Source organism: Malania oleifera, chromosome 9 (assembly GCF_029873635.1).
Source record: "Malania oleifera isolate guangnan ecotype guangnan chromosome 9, ASM2987363v1, whole genome shotgun sequence".
NCBI classification, from domain to species: Eukaryota; Viridiplantae; Streptophyta; class Magnoliopsida; order Santalales; family Ximeniaceae; genus Malania; species Malania oleifera.
Window position 1 is genome coordinate 82,351,482 of NC_080425.1, and position 24,554 is coordinate 82,376,035.

A 24,554-nucleotide genomic window follows, 5' to 3' on the forward strand; every position below is an offset into this window, starting at 1 on the left:
ATTTGTGAGGGAACAAAAGCAAAGAGGTAAAAAGAAAAAAAGTTGGTTTGTTGGAAATAAGAGAGTGGCTTTAACTTGAATGCTGCTGAGCTCAACTGCACAAAGAAACAAAAAAATTCAAAACAGAAACGAAAAAAAACAAAAACAAGATTGTAATCCGAACAGGTCCTTAATTAAGCCGACCTCGGTGTGGGATGAAGACAATCCGGAAACAGGGGCGCTCTTGCACGTGTTAGTTTCGTAATTCTTCCCAAATACAAGGGCAATAATCCCATGAGGGGGTAGAGAGAGAGGTGTTCTGACACGTGCGAGTCACATGCACCCGCAGACACGCTGGCCCTGCACTCGACAGCAATCGGCAAGAAAAAGAAAACGGAGACTGAGGTAGTGAGGTGAGCCCTCTCCAATTGTTCCTTCTTTCTTTCTCTCTGGATCAGCAGAGTGGTTGAGCCGAAAAATGTTAATGGCGATTTGATTTTGTTTTGTCTGGAACTACCTTCAGCTTTTTGGTTCAATTTGTGAGCTCTTCCCTCCCTTTCAAACCCCACCTTTTGAATTTTTTTCCCTTTTTATAATTTCTCCCGATCCGCTTGGTTCTCTGTTCTTGTGATGTGAAAGCAGAGCTACACGCAACAGCATGTGTCTGGATTAGGCTGGATGGCCCCTTTCGCTCCTTCCCCCAATCCCATGTTCTTCCACGTTTTCCCTTTCAATAATTTCTCCGTCTAGACACCTTGGGATCGTCATTCTGTTGTTCTGATTGCTCAGTTTTCAGTCGCCCCTTTCACGTGATTTCGCTTAGCAGTTGGTCTCAATGGTGCATTATTGGCGCTTCTGTGTTCTTGCTTTGGGTTTAAGTTCTAAGGAGGAGGTGAGTAGTTTTCTTCTTCTTGTGTGGTTTCTGATTTTTGATTTGTGATTTGCCCCTCTGTTTTAGCTTTTCTCCCCCTTTTTTGATGGTTAATGGCTGTGCAGGTGTTGTAGAACAGGGGTTGATTTGAAGGTTGAGTATTTTAGGCAGAGATTTTTCAGTCATTTCGTGAAACAGAGGCTGTCCTTTTGGTGAATATGGTCTTTTCGGTTGTACATGAAGATGTGGAGCTATAGTTTGTTTCTGTAGCAGATTCCCTGATTGAAACTTTGCTCATTTTCATCCATTGAGAGATAGAGAGAAGAGAGAGAGGCGAGAATCATGTACCAAAAATACTGGCTCCTTCTTTAACCATTTTGACTATGTGATTTGAGAGCTCTAAAGCAGCTCTCGTGTTTCTTTTACGGTGAGGGAAGTCTGCGTTGGGTATGTGTCTCTTTCCGTGGTACATCTCATGCAAAACAGAGTTTCTGTTTGTTTGTTTCTTCCCAGTCTTCAAAAGGGCATCTCGAAATTCTTAACCAAAGATAAACCCCAGAAAAGAGACTGAATCTCTTGTTCCCAGGACCAGAAACTTTGCTTTTGTTTCCATTTTCTGAAGAAAAATTCCCGCAGATCCGCTCGACGATTGCTTTTACCATTTCGGAATTTTTTTAATGCAGCATTTCTCTGGTGGATCAGTAAGGAAAGTGTGAGAAACAGAGGAGGTCTCCAAGAGGGCCAAATTTGCCCGCTACTTTCTAGCGATTTCTGATTTTTCCCGAGAAATTCATGTGAACTGATTAAAAGGGTCTTATCATTAGGGATTCTGTCTATTATTGGATGTAACAGCCAGCATGTCAGAGGTACATGTCTGCGAATCTCACTTCTCAGTGAAGGCAGAGCAATAATACAACGATGTTTTGTTGGTTCTTGTCGAACACATTTTTAGTTTAGCCCGAGGGGTCTCCTTTTTTCCTTGAAATCATGATGTGGGTGTGAAGGGTTTAAGGTTTGGATCTGTTGAAGTGGGGTTTTGGCTATAATTGATACCATTCGGCGTGCCGATGAGTCGGGAACAGAAGCGAGGGAAGCCAGAGAAGGGCTCGGATGCCACCGCCGAGAAGGTGGTCGTCGCCGTGAAGGCGTCGAAGGAAATTCCCAAGACAGCCCTAGTGTGGGCTTTGACTCATGTTGTTCAACCCGGGGATTGCATTACGCTGCTTGTAGTTGTCCCCTCACAAAATTCTGGTACATTGTTCATTTATGTCTCTTTTGATTTTTGCAGCTTTGCGAAGTGTGGTACATTGTTCATTGCCATTTTGATTTTATGCAAATTTGTTTCTGGTTTAATTGTGTTTTGCCGTACTCTTGTCAACGCTTGATTCGAATGTTTCAACCTTGAGAATGCGTTGTCGTTGGACTACTCACTTTGTATTTTAGCCCTTCATTGTTGTCATGGGAGAAAAATAAAATGTGTTCCTTGATCAATAGGTTCATCTTCATTTTGGTTGCTGCGTTCTCTGAAGTTTGAACATTTGGATAAATGTTTGTGAATGTCAAATTTCTGGGGAATTTCAGTTTGTAATAGAGGCAAAGCTTGAAATTAATTCGGTTTGTGTTAAGCATGTCATCTTCCACTTCTTCTTTATTGTTTCGCATACCTTGGAAAGGAGGCCTGTTTTTCTGTATATCAACTATGTTCCAGTATCACAAGCTAGTCTGTAAGACATCAATGTTTTATCATTAGCTTAACAGCTTTTATTGATTATGTTGGAAGACAATGTCCGTCAAGGGTTTAACTGAAGTTGATACGTATGGTATTGAAGTGTATTTATGCATCATCTTTTTCCCATTCTTCAGGTAGAAAATTATGGGTCTTCCCAAGGTTTGCAGGGGACTGCGCCAGTGGTCATCGGAAGTCTCATTCTGGTGCAAGTTCAGAGCAAAAATCTGACATTTCCGATTCCTGCTCCCAGATGATCCTTCAGCTTCATGATGTTTATGATCCAAATAAGGCAAGTGCCCTGATATCCATTTTTTATGTTGCATGTTCCTTGATTGCTGATGCTTGCGTCTTGCCCTGACTATTTCTTTGCAGATAAATGTGAAGATAAAAATTGTTTCTGGATCCCCTTGTGGGGCGGTCGCTGCGGAGGCCAAGAGAGCGCAAGCTAGTTGGGTTGTACTGGACAAGTAATATTCTATTTCTATTTTTTTGAGGAAAAGAATATTCTCAAGGCTGGCAACTTTTTTTTTCTTTTGTTGAATAGGAATATAGAATTATAAAGTGGAATGGCTCTTTAGCTTCAAAGAATTCTGATAATTTGATGCAGTTTCTTATCAATTTCTTGCAGAAGCACTTGTTTTGTACTTCGTATTCATTTTTTATGCCAATCCTCACTGGGTTTTTTGGTGTAGGCAACTCAGAAATGAGGAAAAACGCTGCATGGAAGAGCTTCAATGCAATATTGTGGTTATGAAGCATTCCCAGCCCAAAGTTCTCCGTCTAAATTTGGTAGGATCACCTAAAAATGAATCTGAACCAACCGGTCCAGTACCATCTGAGCTAGGTGAAGCTTCTGGAAAAGATCCTAAAGACAATAATGATTCATCAAAGTCCATTCGAGGGCCAGTTGTGACTCCAAGTAGTAGTCCAGAAATGGGGACACCGTTTACTGCCACTGATGCTGGAACTTCATCCATTTCTAGCTCAGATCCAGGAACATCACCATTTTTCATCTCTGAAATAAATGGCGACAAGAAAGAGGAATCATTAGTCATGAAAGCAAATCAAGAACTTGATGAATCAAGTTCAGATACAGACAGTGAAAATTTGTCCCCTTCTACACGATTTGGGTTCCAGCCATGGATGGCCGAGATTCTCAATTCTCATCGTCAATCCTCACAACAATTTGAAGAAAGCTCGCAGAGATTTACTGATAAGGCTCAAACATTTACATCTAAATCTTTGGTAGAGAAGTTTTCAAAACTTGATCGAGAAGCTGGGATTAGAATGCTGAATTGTAGGTCTGACCAGGACTTCAGTGGAAACGTAAGGGAAGCAATTTCATTATCCAGAAGTGCGCCACCTGGTCCCCCTCCATTGTGTTCAATATGTCAGCATAAGGCACCTGTGTTTGGAAAACCTCCTAGGTGGTTTAGCTATGCTGAGCTGGAGCTTGCCACAGGTGGATTTTCACAAGCAAATTTCCTGGCAGAAGGAGGATTTGGATCAGTCCACAGAGGCGTCCTGCCAAATGGCCAAGCAGTTGCTGTAAAGCAACACAAATTGGCTAGCTCACAAGGTGATCTTGAGTTTTGCTCAGAAGTGGAAGTTCTTAGCTGTGCTCAGCACCGAAATGTTGTTATGCTGATTGGGTACTGTATTGAGGACAGCAGGCGATTGCTAGTTTATGAATATATATGCAATGGGTCACTGGATTCTCATCTATGGGGTAATTCTCTTACACCAACTGCAGAAAACTTAATGTTTCATAATGAAATTGCACTTGATATGTGGTAGTTAATGATAACCACCGTGTGCTGTCAACCATCATGTAGAATCACCTAGTCTAAACAGTGTTGGTATTTGAAAATATATGTAGGTGTAGTTCAGTATAACTACAGAACCCTTGGCACGTCTATAGGTTAATAGTGTATCTGAGATCCATCCAAGGAGAGTTTTCTTACTATTCTTGTTATCTTGAAGTGTTTTTTAAACTATTGAGATTGACTGAAGAAAACCTTTGCCACTCTTCCTTTAAGTGAGCCTTGTCTTTGGTTAGACTAAATCATAAAAACGTATGGAAAACATATCTTAAGTTTTTAATCAGTTTCTGAACTTCAAAATATTCACTGTATGAGCTAATCAAATTTAAGACAAATTTTTGGTTAAGTGTATTGTGAAGCTTTAATTCACAGGTTAGCAGTTAAAAATTTTTTTTAAGACTTTGGATCTTTTCAGGACGTCATCGAGAGCCATTGGAATGGTCTGCTAGACAAAGAATTGCTGTTGGAGCTGCTCGAGGGCTACGATACCTTCATGAAGAATGTAGAGTGGGTTGCATTGTCCATCGTGACATGCGACCAAACAACATACTCATCACGCATGATTTTGAACCACTAGTATGTCATTTATTGAACTTCAATTTGAAAAGTTGAACCTAAATTTAGTTTATTGTTTCATTGTTGCTTCTTTCATCCTCTGTTGGATTTTTTCCTTCGTATTTTTCTTTATTAAAACTTATTGAAGTTGTTCTTAATTTTATTAATTCAAATAAGAAGTCTTGGACTAATAAGAAAAAATAGGGATGCTAAGATTTGAAAATGTTGCATATTCTTGATTCAGGTATTTAAAACCATTCATCTTGGCCACTTCTTTATTTATTTATTATTTTTAGCACAAGAACTGGAGCTTCACTGTGGAATGTGGATCTTTACACCTAAAAAGTTTTTAATGGTTAAAAATTTAAGTATTCCACGAAATAGATCCTTACTTGGCGTAGAGACTAAAGGGTGTCTGTGATTTCTATTTTATTAACAGTTCCTAAAGTGTCTATTGTAAAAAATATTTGGCCTTATAAACATTACATTTTTTTAATACAGGCATAATTAAATTTCTATTGCTATCAATAATGGGATGACAGCAATTGTTAAATATGTAAATTATTCTATTTCTTCCCAGAATTTGAACATACTTTGAAGACTTCATTTATGTGAATTACACATTTGCTCCATTGTACACACTAAAATGACTTAATTCAATTGGGAAAACTACATTGTTGATATACTGATTTCAACTTGGAAACATTCTCCTTTTTGTTTTCAAAATAATGCCCATGTTTGGATCATTTTAAAAATTAAATCACTTTCTCACAGGTTATTTCTTTGAAATTTGAGATTTTTATTTTTTTAAATCATGACCTGAATTAATTCTGAAGGTGAACTTTTGTAGGTTATCTAGAGCCTCTAGCGGACTGAGATGTCATTATGTTTTTGTTTAGACATATGAAATGTTTGTTTCAGTAAACAGCATATATGGATAGAATGTAACTCTCAATCTCTAACATTCTTGGTTTACAAGGTTGGGGACTTTGGCTTGGCAAGGTGGCAGCCTGATGGAGACACTGGTGTGGAAACAAGAGTAATTGGAACATTTGGGTAATGTGCAACATTTCTGCTTTGGATGTGTGGCATCAAGATGCTATAGAATTATATAAGCTATTGTGCTTTGATGCAATAGTTTCTGCCCTTTACTGGTGCTGGTTTGCTGTCCATTCATTAAAAGAATCATGCATGATATTTTGCTTAATGTAGGTATTTGGCTCCAGAATATGCTCAAAGTGGCCAAATTACAGAAAAAGCTGACGTTTATTCTTTCGGGGTGGTATTGCTGGAGCTTGTTACGGGACGTAAAGCTGTTGACCTCAACCGGCCCAAGGGCCAGCAGTGCCTCACTGAATGGGTATGACTTGAAGAATTCTAAGCATCTGTATTTTATTTTGGCCTTGGCTATTTAGGAGTGTAAATAATGAACTTTTTCAGTAAGTTAATATAAATATCTTCAAGAAGCATGAGAAAGTACTTTCCATTGTCTACTAAATTTTATTCATTTCTTTGCTCGGCAGTCACCTAGTTCCTGTTGCTCCTCCAGACTAGGTTATTTTGAATGTTTTTCTTTGACATGTACATATTTTTTACTTTTTTCTGTCTTATGTTTTTAAACGTGAAACAGGCCCGTCCATTATTGGAAGAATATGCCATTGATGAATTGGTTGACCCTCGACTTGCAAAGCACTATTCAGAGCATGAGGTTCATTGCATGTTGCATGCTGCATCCTTGTGCATACAGCGGGAACCTCATTCAAGGCCTCGCATGTCACAGGTAGGAGAAATTTTTTTATGGAGCATAGATATCATCTTTCAAAAACACTGAATATTGTTGGAAATATGTTCCCAAATTTTGGAAATCAAAACACGTATTTCTTACACTCTTCTTGTGGTCAGCTTTTAAAAAGATGAAAACTAAAATGGAAGGGATAAAACATACGTTGTTTTGCACTATTTCAGACAAGAATTAATTTTTGAATTGCCAGAATTCTTTTGTTAATGCTTTGGAAACTTCTAATGGGCAACGAGGAAAATGGAAGTGCATATTGTGAACTTCAAAGAATGTGGGAACATGATACAGAACTAGTAAAGATTGTTAGCAAACCTAAGAGAAGCCTGCAAGGAACATCAGAAAAGAGGCCACAGGTGCAGGGAGGAAGCTAGAATTTCTGATTTTTAGCGGAATACAAAGTCATGGCTAAGGGAGTCATGGACCCTCAAATGCAGAGGACAATTTTGATTTTCACAGCACTCAAACTTCTTTTTTTTTTAACAAAAAATAACTGGGAAGCTGCCCCTCATTTCTCATTTTGCTTCTCAACTTATTCCAATTCTTCTTTCTTCTGAGTAACAGCGTTCTAGTTCTTCACTTGTTTTGGGAACAGGAGGCTTATGCTTATTTCATGTGTATGTGTTAAGGTGCTCCGCATACTGGAGGGTGACATGGTCATGGACTCTAATCAAATGGCAACAGCTGGGTTTGATGTTGGCAGCCGCAGTGGACGTATTTGGATTGAGCAGCAACAGCAACAGCAACAACACCATTACAGTGGTCCAATACCAATATTAAGCAATGGAGTGGAAGGGTTTAGCGCAAAGCTCAACCTTGACACACTAAGAGCCACTTTCTGGGAAAGGGAAAGGCCGAGGTGACAGAGAGGAGGATGATTTGTAAAGAGGTAGCTCACACTATGAACTACATGGGCATACACAAAAGTCTACTTGCCCTCATTTTTTGCTTAATTTTTTCCATGTCTTTCGAATTTGTGCCGAATCCAAGTGTCAGCTAAATTTTTTGGTTTTGTATAGAAGGGAAGTAGGGATAGTGAGGTTTTGTAGTTCATTGGGAAACAAAGGGAGGGAACTGAATGAGCAATGTTTGAATGCTGATGGATGGTGTTCTTTTGACTGCCGTCAGAAATATGTTTTTAATTGGAGAAATGAAAAGCCTGAATAGCGTTGAATGAATCTCGCTGTGGAATGCTTTTGTTTTGGTTTTTTGTTTCTTCTTTCTGCTTTTGGAATGAAGAGGACAACCATGATCAAAATTGGAAGCTCTGATTGTGGGAGAACACTGGAACCTGCTTCTGGTATTTTTTATCTTTGTTTTTCTGCAGATGATGAGCCAAATGAACATAAATGATTGTCTACTGACAAGGCCTTGCCTGTATGAACGGTTGACTGGTCCCCCACATGCTGGGTCAGGTTCCTTTCTCTGGTGTCATAAATTGACCCATTGCTGATACTGACTGATCAATCACCAGCAATCCTATCTTGTTTTTTGGCATGAAACGTCTCACCCATTGTTTCACCTGGGGAAATAAAATATCAAGATGAGATAACGTGCTTATGGAAAAGTCCAAGATGTGAATTTAGATATTGAGAGAGAAGAATAAAGAGAATTATTATTAGTTTAGGGTCGAGTATATTGGCTCTTAGTAGTCCTAGACTGTTTGAAACTGGCTTCTTGGTGGGTCGGTTTAAGTGTGGTTCTAAGGCTTATTTCAGTAGGTTTTTCGGTTTGAGTATTTTTGGACCAACCGAAGGTGAACTCATCGGTGGGTTGATTTTGATGTGATTCTAAGGTATATTTAGGTCGGTTTTGGTTCTAATATTTGAGAAGTGGTAGTTGATTTCAAGTTGTGGGAATTCACCTGCGAGGAATCTCCCATAACTTGGAATTGAGCCACCAGTTTTCAATCCAAAATCAACCTGCCAAGCCATCCTGACAGTCTAAGTTGGGGGACTTCTAGCTTGTATGCATGGCCATTTAAAAAATTCAAAAGAAAAATAAGCAGAAAGTCACAAACCACGGTGCAACTTATTGTTGTAATCTTTTCACCAAGTATTATTTAGTAGAAGCTTTCTAATGCATGAACTGCTCTAGAATTTCTAGCATAGGTTCTTTCCAGGTTCGCATAGAACTTGAAATTGGTTTGTATTTATGGGTTTAGGGGTAAAACTTGGAACCAACCTGAATTTATAGATTCTATAGTAGAATATTGAATTGAACAGTTCGATTCAAAAAAAAATTTAAACCAATATGTATATGAAGGGCTGCATGCATGCAAAATAAATGCAATTGTGTCGAGGTTGCTTAGAAGGTTCATTATGCAAGTAGAAATGAGTTAGAGCTTGAACAAAGAGAACCTAATAAGCGTGATTAATGCCATCTTAGGCTGAGTAGTGGGCAGGTTCTCGTGTAACTAATAGAATCATTCTAAATGCCTGCATAGACATGTCAATTCATGGGTTTTGGCCGTTAGGGTCCGGGGTCATCTTAATTCAGCACCAGGATTTGCCTAGGAGCAAGCTCGGTGTCACTTTGTTCTTCATAATGGCAAGAATTGACTTCTTTCCAAAATTCTAGGATAGTGTCCTCGTGAACAAGGATGCTAAGGTGACTACAAAGAATAAGGATGCTAACAACCTCAACCATAACCTAAGCAAGAATTGTGTGGCACATGATGCGATTGGGCTCAGTACTGTGAGTAAGATAACAAGAACATTGTGCGAGCTACAGCTTTTTAAACACAAGGACCCGACAAAGAAAAGAGCGGCTAGATACGAGATGCTCAAGTTGGCGAGTGAATGCAAGGATGAAAAGAGAGAATACAATAAGGTTCGATGACTTGCCTTCCTTTGGAGTCCTCATGAAATCAAATAGTGATGAAAATGTTAAGAATAGTTATCAATTAATGGGGTTAACCACAAGGCATAATGAGGCAATTTATAGATAATTGAGGAAATGTTTGCATCCTTGGAGCATGGAGCACATCCCTCTCCCTTGTTGAGAGAACATGTCTTCCCTAAGTTGTAGGTGACTTGTGATATACAAAAATATCTTATTCTAATTAAGTCGCTCATTGGCTAAGTTCAGACACTGCTTCCGTGCTTGGTTAAGTGAGATTAATTCTTTGAATTTAGTGCCTATTTCACTGTTAAAGATAATTGGACAGTGTTTGGGGCCTGGGGTTTTAAAAATCAAAATGGTTCAACCTTGTACAAAAGCATGAAACTTGGGCAGTAGACTTCCCATTTTACGCACATGAAGATCCCCATACAATAAAACTAGTAGCCCCCAGGCGCGGGCTTAGATGCTAGGAAGGACCTGCAGTGGGCTGCTTGACAGTATAAGCCCGGGTTCAATTCCTGCCTCGCTGAGCCAAAAACCCGATTTACCTCCTGCGTTGGCTGTGAGACCAGACAACATGAGCGAGGGATTAGTCTGAGTACCTTATGACACCACCAGTGATCATACACCATGTAGCTAGATGAGCCGAGATCGCCAGGACACCCCGCGTAACCAAAAAATAATAATAATAATAAAAAATAAAACTAGTAGATGAAAATTTTAAATTGCTAATTTTCACAAATTTTGGCTTCAGCCTATAAGATAGAGACAAGTGACAGGACTTGCCTTCCACCATCTCATTTTTTTTTCCTTTCCCGCGCCACCTACATTTTGATGCTCAAATTTATTACTAGGCCTTTTTACTAAAACTTCGTTTAACACATTAGCTTGCGTCCAATATTTCCCTTTTTGCTCAAGAAATTCTTCAGTACCAGCCCGTTTAATTACAGTAAGATTTCATTTTTAAACACACAATATCAAATTTCAAGTTAAATCTACATGGACTAAAAAAAAATATAGTACAACTAAAGCTCAGAAACGTTCTCTAAGCGTGCATACTGATCGTCAAAGAAAGCGCACTAAACATCATGAAGGTCATTGCCTCATAATGTTGGGAACTAATCTCATTCTTCAAGTAGTGCAGTGTCCAGCACTCCTCCACAAGCTCCGGAGCTGCTTGAAATTTTTTGTTATTCCATTCCCCCATTGTCTAGGGCTTCCTCATTTTAGACCTTGCATATCTAAAAAGCATAAATGGAAAAAAGAGGGGGAGTAGGGAAAGAAAACCATCTTAGCAGTAGTCACAATGAAAAATGAAAATTTTAATAAAGTATTTGAAAATTTTAAAATTAAAAAGTGATGAAAAGTACTCGAGGTGCATGCCACCCCGATCTGATGATGGTAACAGGCTGCCTTGAAGTTCGTTCATCGCCTTGGTAGATTGTTCCCCGTCCTGCCAAGGAGAGAAAAGGTTGGTGAAGATAACATACTGTTATAGACAATTAATTCTAATCCATCACTTGAATTTTCGGATATGGCATTGTTGGAATCAGGATGATAGGCTTGTAATAACATATTGATTTATTGTAAAGGAAGTTCTAATTGTTGGTGTGGCAAAAGAAATCCATTCAATCATGCCTTCTTGCAGCTGGACTAAATTAAACCTTAGTATTCATTAGCATCACTTTTATTTTAATTGCTCTCAAAACTAGATTCTTAGAAATATTAGCATATAATTTTGCTTGGGCCCCATTTCAAAGACTTGGAAGTCAATCCAAGAGACAGCAAATAACACCAGCTTCTTGAGGAGGCGTTAGAGATTTCATGAAAAATATTTTGACAACTTAATTCCGAAATAAGCTTCAGTATTACCTCAAACAGATCAACGAGACAGTGAGACATCCTCCCAAACTACTCTTGGGCAATTCTTGCAATTATAAACTGCACGTGCATTTTAGATATAAAAAACCTTCGCGTATTGGAAAGGATTAAGTATCCCACAAGAGAAGATAGCACTTAGTGATTGCAAGACTGCATAAAAAGATATGATTTGGTACTATGCCTCAAACAGTCTTTTATAAGTCTTTTGATATGGTTTAACACTCTGCCTCAAATAGTCTTTTATAGCACCATCACTGTTCAAACTTCAAACCTCATACATTCGTAAGCCACTAACTTGTTCCCTTATAACAAGTCCAATTGTTGCCACGAAACCATCCTCCCTAACCCACATGTTCTCAAACCTCAAAGGCCTTTTCGCCACCACAAACCTCATCATTATCTAGAAAATTGATACGACATCATAGATTGTCCTTGGAAGATGCTTCTGAACCACATCCAAAAAGCCTAAATCTGACCCTGGACAGATCAAAAGCATGTCTGACTCAGGCATAGAATGTTCTTGTTATTAGATCCCGGTAAATTAAACTCATTCATAAGCAGGTAAACCAACACATAAAATAAAATCCAGTAGCTCCCACATGGCTGCATAAACTCTTCTCTTCCTTCTATTTCGGGTTACTAAACAATAAGTCACTACCAATACACAATGGCTACTTGAGCATGCTTTTACACTTGAAAGTTCCAACAACAGTTCTGTTCTCTCTGCATCATCATTAGGCACTTAGGCCGTTGTACTCCCAAAAAATACCAACATTCAACATTTCTTACCCCGTAAGTAGGAAGTCTCATATACTACAACACCAATATCCCTCCAGCCATAACCCTACCTCCAGGAGAGATTCATGTCACCTACCAACCAACCCCCCTAAGGCTTTTCTACACACTCTAGTAACATCATCTATGTTCCCTGAAAGCAAACTAGGTCCAGTTGCTATCTGCTAATCACTGGCTTCGCCATTGGCATCACAAATAGTTCATTTTTGGATCTAAACATTCCAAGAGACCATGCCAAACTTCATCTGTACTCCAATTAATGAAATCGCCTTCCAATCTACCTATTGTTGAAAAGTCATCTCATCATCATCCTCCAGCCTCCTGCAGAGCACAGTTTCTTCAATTCAATTGCTCACTTTACAGCTGAGCTTTGATCCTTCTCTTAATCAGTAAAACATTTTTCTCCATCTGTTTTTTGTGCCTACTGCTCTCTCTTCATAACAATCCATGGGCATAGCCAAAAATTTCCCCAGGCCTTCCAGTCTTGTACCACCCTCTTGGACATCCGTTCTCCACATACAAATACCAGAATCATCAAACTCCCTCTTTTGCATGTCCCCAGTTCCCTGCAACCACCAGAATCATCAAACTCCCTCTTTTGCATGTCCCCAGTTCACTGCAACCACCAATCAGGGCCAACATTCTTGAGACCACCACAATAAGTTCTTTTTTTCTCAATAAGCTGGCCATCACAATCAATTCTTCCAAAAGGTTTCACCTGTGGGCTAGAAAATGGTAATATCTTAGTCAACCACAAACTGGTACTAATGTTCTGAAAGATGGTATATTTTCATTTCCGAATACTAAATCTAGCAAACCAAAGTTTATCCCACTATTTTCTATATGAAATTTCTATTAGAAAAGGAGAAGCATTGCTGCATTATAATTTTCTCCCGTGTCATTATCAATCTACTCCAAAGAAAATTTCTTAATTTATAAATACCTCAACATTGTCCCTTAATATACAAGCAATTACACATTTTCACCTATATTCAAACAGAAGCATAAACACATGTACTGCATTGTAGAGCATGTACTCTACTGCAATCCCATTGCCATTCCACAAATAGAGACTCTGTGTATTCTAGGTAACATTGGTTTTACCCAACTTGATCCTTAATTTCAAACCAGAAATGAAGTCCCAGCCCAGAAGCTACAGGGTCAACAGGTAACCAAATAATGCTTCTTAGAAAGGAGCTCTCAGATTGACCTTTAATATGAACAATCCTGTTCAAGAAATGACATCTATCTGTCCCTAATACTGTGAGTTTCCTTCTGTCTATGCCAAAGCATGTAGTATTCTAACAAACATCCAGCAAGATCACTTAAAGCTAATGTTTCACAAACTGAGCCTCAATTTATCGAACAACGGTACACAATACACAGTACCTCAAAATCAGCAAATGCCACTGGCATTCCACCTCTAGCACGCATCTTTAGCACGTTGAATCCAGAATATCTAGCAACAAAAGGAGCACAACCATCAAATTCGAGAGCAATGTGTCGCCAGATTACAAACAGATCACAAGAATGGGGATTTATGTGAGCAAAATAGGGGACTGAGCACCTCAAATAACCAACAATACAACTATGATAAAAACATAGGTCAAGCAAAGAAGGAAAGTTCAACTTACTGAGAAAGGACTTGCTTCAATTCATCTTCAGTGCAATTTGGACCCAGATTGGCGATGAACAAAGTAGAACAAGGTGGAACAGTGCCTTCAACAGTCTTCTTTGTCTGCCCCTGCAACAGCAACACACAGTTACTAAAATGCAAAAACAACAACAAAACCAAGCCTTAAATCCCACTAGGTGGGGTCGGCTACATGAATCCTTTTCCACCAATTTATGCAATCATGGACAAGTTACTAAAATGCAACACTAGGCATAAAAAAATGTTACAGTGTCTCTTAAACAGTCAATTTTCTTTTCTTTTTTCTTTTTTCTTGTAGTCAAATTTCAAGATGCAGCAGTAAACATTTGATCAGTTGCACTAGTCCAAATCGATTAGATTAAGCCCAATAACTTCAGTATATGGGCATTTTCTGCTTGTTGCTTTAGAAGGATGTGTTTTTAGATTTACAGGTGATCAGCTGGCTGTGTTATTTTGATTTTGTTTATTTCTTGTTCTCTTCTTTTCATAGGAGGATTTCTGATGCTCCTTTTTGTACATTCTTTTATCTTTATTCTTTAATGGAATCTCCTCTTTTTATATCCAAAAACAAAAAAGCTGAGCCCAATATTAATGACCTAATAAATATTTGGATAAGCTAAATTAAGCCCATGATATAACCTGATTCACTTGGCTGAGAATGATTCAAAAAATTTTATCTAGACAGGACTGGACCTAAGTCAAGTGGATTGGCTGAAAACTAAACTTAGCCAAGTCCAGAAAAAGCAACTTGGCCAATATCCATTAAGAAAACATATTCAAGTCAGATGACACAGCACAATCCCAAAAGGAATTCTACCCTATAAATGGAGGCACCACCACTCTATTTGGAATTCATTTTGGAGAAAGCCAATGTCACATCAAGGCTTTGCAGGATCATCCAAAGGAGAATTCTCTGTAGAGATAGAATCTCTACCAAAACAAAGGCTCAACAAGCTTGAATATTAACTCTCTTTGTAAGGAGGCACTTGGTTCACAGCATCATTCCACAATCTCATAAATGTGATGACCACCATGGCATCTCATTGCCTTGCTTGTTTGGGCATTTGAATCTAACATGGTGAGCATCTTAACATTCTTGGGAATGAAAGATTCCCATAAAATATGGCATCCCAGTTCCATCCTCCCTCCTCCCTTACGGGAAAGTTTCATGGGTACACCATATCCATGGAAATCTTACCTTTAGAACCAAATTGCCTACCCTATTTTGGCTCGTTGGACGTCAATGCCCCCATAATGTAATATTATTGCACACTATTATAGTATTTAAAATAATAAATTATTAATAAAAATGAAAGTATAATTATTATTTACTATTGTTACTATATAATGGTTAAATTTTGGAGACCATATTGCCCTGATTATTTTGGTTAATTGGATTCAAAGTGTTGAATTTTTTTAAAAATTTGTGACCACTGAAAGTTTTAGGACATGGATTTAATTAGGTACAATTTTTAGCAAGTTTTTTTTATTGCCTCTCAAGTCTCATCTCTTGCACTACAACCAAATTTCGGAATTCAACTCTCTAGTTTTCAATGGCATCAAAGAAGACTCAAGTATCTCATGAAGCCACTAAAACCAAGAAGATTGTTGGTGTCTCGTTGCAAAACCATTCTTTAAGATAGAATAGTTGCTGCAAAACGCTGACTCTTTGTGAAAAGGAAAGGAATGGAATGCCAGCATAATACAAAAAATCCGTTCCAAAGATATTTATAAAGAAGAAAAGACCTCATCTCAAATTTGCCACTAGGCATTGGTAACTCGCCACAAGCCTAATTAAATGTATCATCTGGTGGGTTGAAATGTTTCTCTAGCAGGAGAAGAATGCTAGCATAATACAAAAAATCCTATCCAAAGATATTTATAAAGAAGAAAAGACCTCATCTCAAATTTGCCACTAGGCATTGGTAACTCGCCACAAACCTAATTAAATGTATCATTTGGTGGGTTGAAATGTTTCTCTGGTAGGTGAAGCTAGTTGCTTTTCCTATATGTTTCCCATTTTGGTCTAAACACTGGAACATCCACCAATGTTCTAGCCTTATAAACATGTGTAGAAGCATAAGGTGCTTCCTCGACACGGTCTAGAAACACTATAGACAGTGGTTGGCCAACAGGCACAATGGTCAAGCAACATCCTTAGAAGACATGACCTCATCCCTTTAATGGTACTTTGGAAAAGCTCAATGTTCACTCTATTAAACGAGAGCTACCTATTCCCAAAAATAATCACTATAATCTAAGACCATCACCTAGAATGTGTTTACGAGACAAAAAGTGAAGCCAAAATAGACAAATGAGGTAATAACACTGCTTGTCATGAGCCAAGCTTGTTTAGGGAATTATGCTTGTTTGTGATAGCTTGTCTTGTACATAGGATGGGTAATAATCATGTAGATAGTGGTGCGGGCTTTATTCTTTGAGTATGATAATACAACGACTACTTCCCACTAGGTGGAGTTGGCTACATGAATTATTTGCCATCAATTCAAACAATCAAGGGCATATTCCTCAAACAACATAAAAGTTACTAAATCCTTTCTCACTATTTTATTCCATGTTATTTTAGGTCTACCCCTACCGCTTATACTACCGGTAACATTAACTAGATCACTTAACACTGGTGCACTATTGGGCCTGCATTTTAGATGCCAAAACTAGCTAAGCCACTCCTCCCTCATCTTATCTTCTACTAGTGCTATGTCTAACTTATTGTGAATATGTTCATTCCTTACCTAATCCTCTATTACTAGACCACTCATCCACCTTAGCATTCGCATTTTAAATTTTTTTACTTTTTGGATATTTTGTTTCTTAGTTGCCCAACATTCTAATCCATATAGCATGGCAAGTCTTATAATCGTCCTAAAGAACTTCCCTTTTAATTTTAGAGGTATTCTATGATCACATAGCACGCTTGAAGCATTCCTACATTGTACCCAACTTGCTTTAAGTATTACATCCTCTTCAATCTCTCTATAACAAGTGCTGCAAAACCATTCACAAGGTGTGAAGTGTCCGGTCCGTGACATTTGGTATGAGAGCTTAGTTAATTGCTTAATGAATTTGGTCACCTTCGTATTGTGGGATTATGCGAAGCAATGGTGAGAGACCATACTGTGCACAAATACCAAGAGAATTGATGTGCTAGAGGCATAAAATGAGATAGTCACAATATCAACATGGAGATGGCAGAACTTGCTAAATGTATTTGTGTATTAGAGGAATCACAAAAACACCAACAAGGTTCCATTATGGAATTGTCATGGGTGAGCTTATTGCTAAGATGAACCTCATGGTTCATGTTGTCGAAAATTCCAACTCTACGGTGTTTGTATGGAAGAGAAAGGGTGATAGAATCCAGAGCATATGAGGGTGCCAGTGATGCTAAGGTGTGGTGAACTTCTTATTTGACATGGAGCAATACTTTTGTATAGTGAAGACCAATTCAGAGGAGGTGAAAGTATTCATTGCAACAATGTACTTGAGTTGTGATGCTAAGATGTGGTGGCATATCAAGTAAGATGAGATTCAGAATGGACGTGTATAATTGATAATTGGGTAGACTTGAAGTGAGATCTCTATGCCCTAATTCTTTCTTGAAAATTTTGAGTATAGTCTCGGCGCAAACTACAAGATCTTAAGCACGTTGGTACGATAAGGGAGTATGTGAAACAATTCTTCGCTTTGATGTTAAATATTTGGGACATGTAAGAGAAAGATAAGTTGTTCTAATTCCTACATGGTTGAAACTATGGATAAAGGTTGAACTATATTGAAAAAGAGTTCAAGACTTGCCTACTGCATAGGTTGCCGCGGAATGCTTGACTAACTATGTTGGAGATTGTTCCACCATGTACAAAGAGAGTGCCATGTTGGGTGGAAATAGTAGAAGTCTTTCAAGAGGAGCAAACCCAAAAGTGGGGAAGCTAACGACAAGGCATCACCTTCAAAGAAAGCTTTGTTGTCATGATCATTCAAAACATCCAGTGGTAAGTGTAAGTTGGCATGCATCTTATACTGTGGCCCTCACAGAGTAGTTGATTGCTCTCATAAGTTACGCTCAACACCTTCCAAGCTTCCATTGCCACAGGGACACAAGGACATGATAAGGATAAGGAAAACCCCAGGATGGGTGCAATGAGGTTACTCCATGCATTGGATAAGCAGTCAAAAGAATCGAAAGTTACCAAAGCTAAAGGGTTAAAGTTTGTGGATTTGTGGATCTATGGGCAAAGCACTTGTGCTATGGTGGATACTGGGGCTACCCATAACTTTGTCTCACAAGGGGAAGCGCAAAGGATCAACTCGAACTTGGAGAGAAAGTGGTTAACTCCATAGCTCAGTCTACTTTGGGAGTAGCAAAGCAAGTGACTAAAGCTTGAATAGTGCGCAGGACATGGGGATTTCATAGTCGTGCCGATGGATAATTTCCAAGTGATACTTGGAATGAAATTCTTAAGAGTTTCTAGTTTCCTTTGTTCGATAAGTGATCACCTTTGCATGGTGCAAACTGTTGCGAAGAAAAGGGGTGACTAGAAGTTCCCCTCAGCCATGCAACACAAAAATGAACTGAAAAAGGGTGAGCAAACATATCTTGCCACTTTAGTAGTGGATGAAGAAGTACGAAAAGAGTGGGTTCCTACTACCATGCAAATTGTGTTCAATGAGTACAAAGTTATAATGTTGAATATGATACTGCAAAACTTGCCTCCACAATGAGGTACAGAGGATCAAAATGAGTTGTTACAAGGGTGAAGCCTTTTGCTAATGGTCAATATCAGATGGTGCCTCCAAAGCTAGCATAGTTAAGGAAGCAACTTGATGAGTTACTGGAAGCAGGATCTATACATCCTTTGGTAAGCACCACTTTGAGCACTAACGTTATTTAAAAAAAAAAAAAAAACATGCTAGGACTATGCGCAGAAGTATCCCGTTCCACTGATTGTTGTTAATCAACTAAATGCCAATTACTTCGCCAACTTGACTTATGGTCAAACTACTATAAGGTGAGGATAGCAAATGGTGATGAGCAAAAACTACTTGTCTGACACAATATGAGGCATATGAATTCTCAATGATGTCCCTCATGTTAACGAAGGCACCAACAACTTTCTACATGCTAATGAACCAGGTGCTTCATGACTACCTCGACGAGCTTGTCCTAGAATACTTGGATGGCAATATTGTTATCAATTCCACTCTGGAGGAACATGATGAGCATCTATGTAAAGTGTTTAGTAGGCTAAAGGAGAACAAGATTTATGTGAAGAAAGCGAAGTACTCTTTTATTTAAAGGAGCATCAAGGTTGTAGCTATATAAATATGGAGAATGTGAGAGCAATTCAAGATTGGAATATCTCGACGACAGTCAAGAAGTTGCATTTCTTTATAACTCACCAACTAATACTGCAAGTTCATCTTGGGGGGGGGGGGGGGGGGAACTATAGGAGGACTAACATGTTGACTAAACTGTTGAAGCAAAGTCATAGTGAAATTGGACGGAAGAGTGTTGGGGAAGACAACTTGAAGGAAACCATTATGCGAGATGTGGTACTTACTCTTCCAATGATCATAAAGCCCTTTTGAGGAACAACCGATTCATTAGACTATGCCCTTGGTGGAGTCTTGCTACAAGATAGGCATCCTATTACATATGAGTCATATGCTTACTGAACCTTACGATGCCGTGGGAGAGTGTCTCAATTGACTTCATCACCAACTTGCCCAATACCAGAGATATAGGGTCTATAATTGTGATATACATGTCTTTTAAGTATGGTAATTTCATAACCGCACCAAAGTACCATTTGATAAAGGAGATGGCATAGTAGTTTTTCAAACATGTTGTGAGGTATTAAGGTGTTTCCCAAGATATTGTCAATGACTAGACACGAGATGCATAGGAAACTTTGAGAAAAAACTTTTCAATCCTCGACATCTCTTTGAGCAACCACCCACAGATAGATGATCAAACAAAGAGATTCAATAGGCTATTAGAGGAGTAGTTGCGTCATTCATCACCACCAGCTAAAAGAATTGAGTACATCTACTTGACGTGGCTCAGTTCTATTTCAATGCTAAAAAGGGCTCAACAACCAGTATAAGTCCTTTTGAGCTAGTAACATGTCAGTAGCCAATGTTACCTCACACAACGGACAAGTTGTATAGAGGGAACACAAGGAAGAATCCAAGAGCATACATCTTCACCAAAGAATGGAGACAAAATGCAAAGTTTACTTGAGCATACTTGGAGAAAGCTTCCAAGGGGATGAAGAAGTGGGTAGATCAAGGGAGAAGATCGTTGTACTTCAACGTAGTTGATTTGGTGCTTGTTAAGCTCCATCCAGAATAGACCGTCACTACAAGGTCAAAATACGAGCAATTCACAAATATGGACCACCCCCAAGTCAAGATGGCCTCTCTTGAGGTTGATCCCTCAGCTTGGATGAAGGTGCATCTTGTGTTTCATATCAGCTATCTCAAGCCATTCATCTCTGGCACTAGGGTGTAACCAGTTCAAATTAGTTCGGTTTGAACCAACATTGAACACCAAGCCGAAAAACTCGGTTCTTGAAAACTACAAACTGCAAACAATGGTTTTCATGCCAACTAAATATTGATTCAACGGTTGAGGGTTGAACTTGAACCTTCTCGTTCCACATTGAAAACTTGGTAAGTTGGGAGAGCCTCCCCACCCTATGTTACCTAGAACATGGAACGTTCTGGTTCGTGGAACAGAAACGATATTGCAGTATGGGACATGCTCTAAACTGCAGAATGTTAGAGATATACTTAATTAGATATATTAGTGAAAAAAATGTAAGGGCACTATATATTTTGGAGAGAATGTTGAGCTATTTCTAAATCTACCTAGAAGAGAGTTTTTGTTGTGGAATAGATTAATAAAGATAGAAATCGAATTAAAATGTAATGATTACCCCTTTTTACCTAATAAAAAGTTATGTTAGGTGAAAAATATTGAACTAGAACTTTGGATCGTTAGATTTAGCGTTTTGGAACGAAAATGTACCACGTTTTGGAACATCCATACCAATGCGTGGTCTACTAGGGTGTTAGTTTTCTAGTGACTATGGGCACCACCTTTATAAAAGCCCATCTTGTCCCCCAAAGTGCACTTATTATTATCTATTTGATATTTGATTTTTTATAAATCAAATTTATCAAAGAAAAATTATTAAAAAATTATAAATTATAAATAAATAAAGAAAAAAATACTTCGAATAAAATCATAAAATATTCAATAAGAGTCCTGCATGAATGTTGTATATGAATATATATAAACAAAAAAATTCAATTGTCGGCCTTTTGGTTTGGTTTTGGGTTAAAAACCGAAATTGAAAATGAACATTTTAATTTGCAAGAGCCTCAATTGAAACCAAGAACCAAAAAATTGAATTGGAACTTATTTTGGTCCAATTTCAAGCTGATTTTTGGTTTTCTAGAAATTTTTGTATATACCTAGCCGACAATGAAAAATCCAAGTAGAAGTCAATCGACCAAAACACCATTAAAGACATCACAACCTAATAGACGAGATGTTGAAGTCATCTTTGCAGGTAGAGAGTTCACACCATCAAGTGAGAAGTAGCTTGAGTTCTTGGTGAAGTGGAAAGGCTTTGGAGATGAAAAAAGATGTTAGCAGAGGACATGGAATCGGTCTTGGACAATGTAAAAGAGTACTTAGCGTCAAAAGTCTATGAGGGTGTCAACCACATAAGTGGGAGAGAATGTCATGAGTTAAGCTTATTCAGGGCATTATGCTTGCCAATGACCACTTGTGGGCATGAGATGGGTAATCATCATGTAAATAGAGTGTACGTTTTATTCTTGAGTAGGATAACGCCTTAGTCAAAAATGGGCGTATGCCTTTTGACTCCATTTTATGTTTCTTAGCTGAAAACTAGAATAGCACAGTAATCTTTTTAGGGGAGGATGATGTTCAATTATTGTAAAACTTACTAACTTTTGTAAATGTGTTTAGCTTACCTGCCTCCCTTGCTAAACACACGTTGTCTATGGAGGAGTGATAATGAATTGAGTTGCTTTGCAGTTTACCATGTGACTCTCATTTGTTTATATGCTTGCTTGCTTCCTATTGCTTTGCATTTGATAGTTGTAAATTTGTTCATGTGATGAAACCATGGTAGTTACGCAAGAGTGCTACAACCAGTGCTACACGGTCCTTCACAAGGTGTGAAGTATTCAGCCCCTAACACCGCTAAATGAGTTCTCTAGCATATGCAAGCATAGTTGTCAAATCGAGATTTGAAACGTGAATCAAAATTCCAATTTTGGGAATCGAATCGAATCATACAATTCGATATAAATTTCCAAAATCAATTCTAATGACATGCACATTTTGATATACAAACAAGAAAAAGTAAGACACAATTAAATTTTGACAACAAAAAACTCATATTTCATTTGTATGCTTTTCCCTAAACAAATGATAAGTAAGAAAATGAGTTAGGAAATATTAATAAAAAAATGAACTTTGTGTTGTTTAAGGGAAGGAATCAAGAAAAAAATAATAAAAAGTTGAATTTTTGGTATTTATCGACAATTAAAAAAATAATAATATTACACACATTCTTTCTTGGATTAAAATAAAAAAAAAAAAAAAAACCAAAAAATGATAATAATTTAACAAACTATGTAAAAAACCAACTAAATCTCAACAACACAACGAAACAAGAATACCGCCATAGCCGGTGAGTGTTCTACCACTTCTTCTCAATGGCAGAACACTATATTCCTCCTAGAGTGAAGAATGATTTTGTGAAGAAAACATGAGACCTAAAATTCTATTTTCTCCTCTTTTTTAGTACAAAACTGACATAGACAAGGAATGGTGATGGTAATTGTGTAAAAATAAAAACAATAAAAAAAAAGTTTGTTCTGGGGGTTTCAAACTAGCTGGGCTTGTCAAGATATGATAGGTCCAGAATCATGTGAATTGATAGATCCCAATCAAATCAATAAATTTGGCAATTCAATTGTGTTTAGATACACTAGTAAGATTTGAATCGATTTGGTGCAGAAGTGATTCACATCGTATGAATTGAATCGTGACTCTTAAGATTCTAACAACTATGCGTGCAAGATTTCCAATGCTAAACAATTTATATTTATGTGTCACAATGTTCATCAGGACATCTTGAAAATTCCAAAACCACTCACTAAATATGCGCAGGTTGTAGGAACTCAAGTTTAATGTCACACACCAAAAGTGCAGCAAGACCAAAATTCTATGCAAATCAAGGAATTTTCAAGTCTTTGAACAACCTTTTTGTTTTATGCTCTTGAAGGCTCTTAAACATTTATAGTGCATGGTAGAGATTTGTCTAGTTAAAAATGTGTCCCAAAAAATTTTTGCCCAAAGGGGAAATAGTACAGTTTGTTGAGAATTAGAAAGAGGAACACTACAGCTTAAGTGCTCTGAAAATATTGGCAAGCATTGGAACTACTTGGCAAAAGTGGTGACTTCATGTCATTCCCCTGGCCACCTTGAATGCACAAGCCTGATATAGTTGTGTACCTGTCTTCTCTTGAGTGATGAACAAATTTACAAAGTCAACATGAGAAAATGCAGCTAGAAAAACCTTAACGTGAATTTTTATCTCCGAGTCATCGAAAACCTCCTCTTCTTGCATGCCCCAGACTCAAGCTTGATCAATACTGTCAGTTTATGAGTTTCCTTGATCTATGGTTTTGTTTTTAATGCTTTCTTGGCGGTTCTTTGGTACATAGGCTAGCCCCTGGAGTAGAAACTAATGCAATTATTGACCTTTCACCAAACTTGACTCACTTATGAAGTAAGCGAAAAGCCAATAATAACTAGCAGCAACTACGAGCAAGAGGAACAAACCAATACCATCTATCATCCATCCCATCTTTCTACTTATTTGTTAATGATCCCAAAGGGAGATCGAGACTCTCCTAGGCATGTGTGAAATGTGCTTGTTGTAGAACATCAATGCTCACAAAAGGCCCAAGACACAAAATAATGGTCATACAAGACCAGGGAAGCAAAAAAATTAAAAGCAATGGCATATACATGTTTCAGCATTATCACCACTGCTACTAAATACTTCATCTAACCACCCCTCAATCATCCATCCCATGCTTTATTGTGTGACCAATAAAGATCAAAGTGACTGATTGTGCCAATATTCTTGTGGTGAGATTATTTTAGTTACAAGGACCTAGCATTCAATCTGCTTTTGAGTCTTTGACCAAAGCACAAGTGGATTCAATCAACCATCATAGTAAATGGAACAAAACATCCAGCAAACAATAGTTTCCAGTACCAAGAAAAAAGTGGGTAGTCAAGGTGGTTTCCCCATTGATGGTATCTACCTCATCCTCTAAAATGATCATAGGGACATTCTTGAAGCACTAGAAGGAAACCATGACTGAGGTACAAGTAGTTTAATAGTTGTACACATTGTTTCCTAGAAAGGATAACACTATCCAAAAGGGAAATAGGAGAAGGCCATATCCAATGAAACTGTCTCATCATTGATGTCTTTAGTTGGAGTGTTTAATAAAATAATTGCATTTGAGCTCTTTATTGAGTATCAAAG

The 24,554-nt window shown here is 38.1% G+C and overlaps 2 protein-coding genes across 4 annotated transcripts in view; one reads left to right on the forward strand and one right to left on the reverse strand.

Annotated features, from left to right (window-relative positions):
- The first annotated feature begins 219 nt into the window (after positions 1 to 219).
- LOC131163863 (inactive protein kinase SELMODRAFT_444075-like) lies at positions 220 to 7,930 on the forward strand. Its single transcript, XM_058120666.1, has 10 exons — positions 220 to 871; positions 976 to 2,101; positions 2,714 to 2,868; positions 2,952 to 3,046; positions 3,272 to 4,308; positions 4,818 to 4,978; positions 5,937 to 6,013; positions 6,170 to 6,317; positions 6,588 to 6,737; positions 7,382 to 7,930. Exons 2-10 carry the CDS (start codon positions 1,918 to 1,920, stop codon positions 7,613 to 7,615), a joined length of 2,241 nt encoding a protein of 746 aa, XP_057976649.1. The 5' UTR covers positions 220 to 871; positions 976 to 1,917; the 3' UTR covers positions 7,616 to 7,930.
- Positions 7,931 to 10,484: 2,554 nt separating this feature from the next.
- The window catches only part of LOC131163864 (U2 small nuclear ribonucleoprotein B''), a 45,403-nt gene continuing 31,333 nt past the window's right edge, over positions 10,485 to 24,554 (reverse strand). For 2 of the 3 annotated variants that reach the window (XM_058120670.1, XM_058120669.1), the window contains exons 7-10: positions 13,907 to 14,016; positions 13,662 to 13,731; positions 10,967 to 11,049; positions 10,485 to 10,837 (exon numbers count right to left, since the gene is read on the reverse strand). In XM_058120670.1, coding sequence (XP_057976653.1) covers positions 10,807 to 10,837; positions 10,967 to 11,049; positions 13,662 to 13,731; positions 13,907 to 14,016 — 294 coding nt within the window. In that variant the 3' untranslated portion in view covers positions 10,485 to 10,806. Of the gene's footprint in view, positions 11,050 to 13,661; positions 13,732 to 13,906; positions 14,017 to 24,554 lie in introns of all 3 variants that reach the window. The other variant, XM_058120668.1, reaches the window with a different exon arrangement.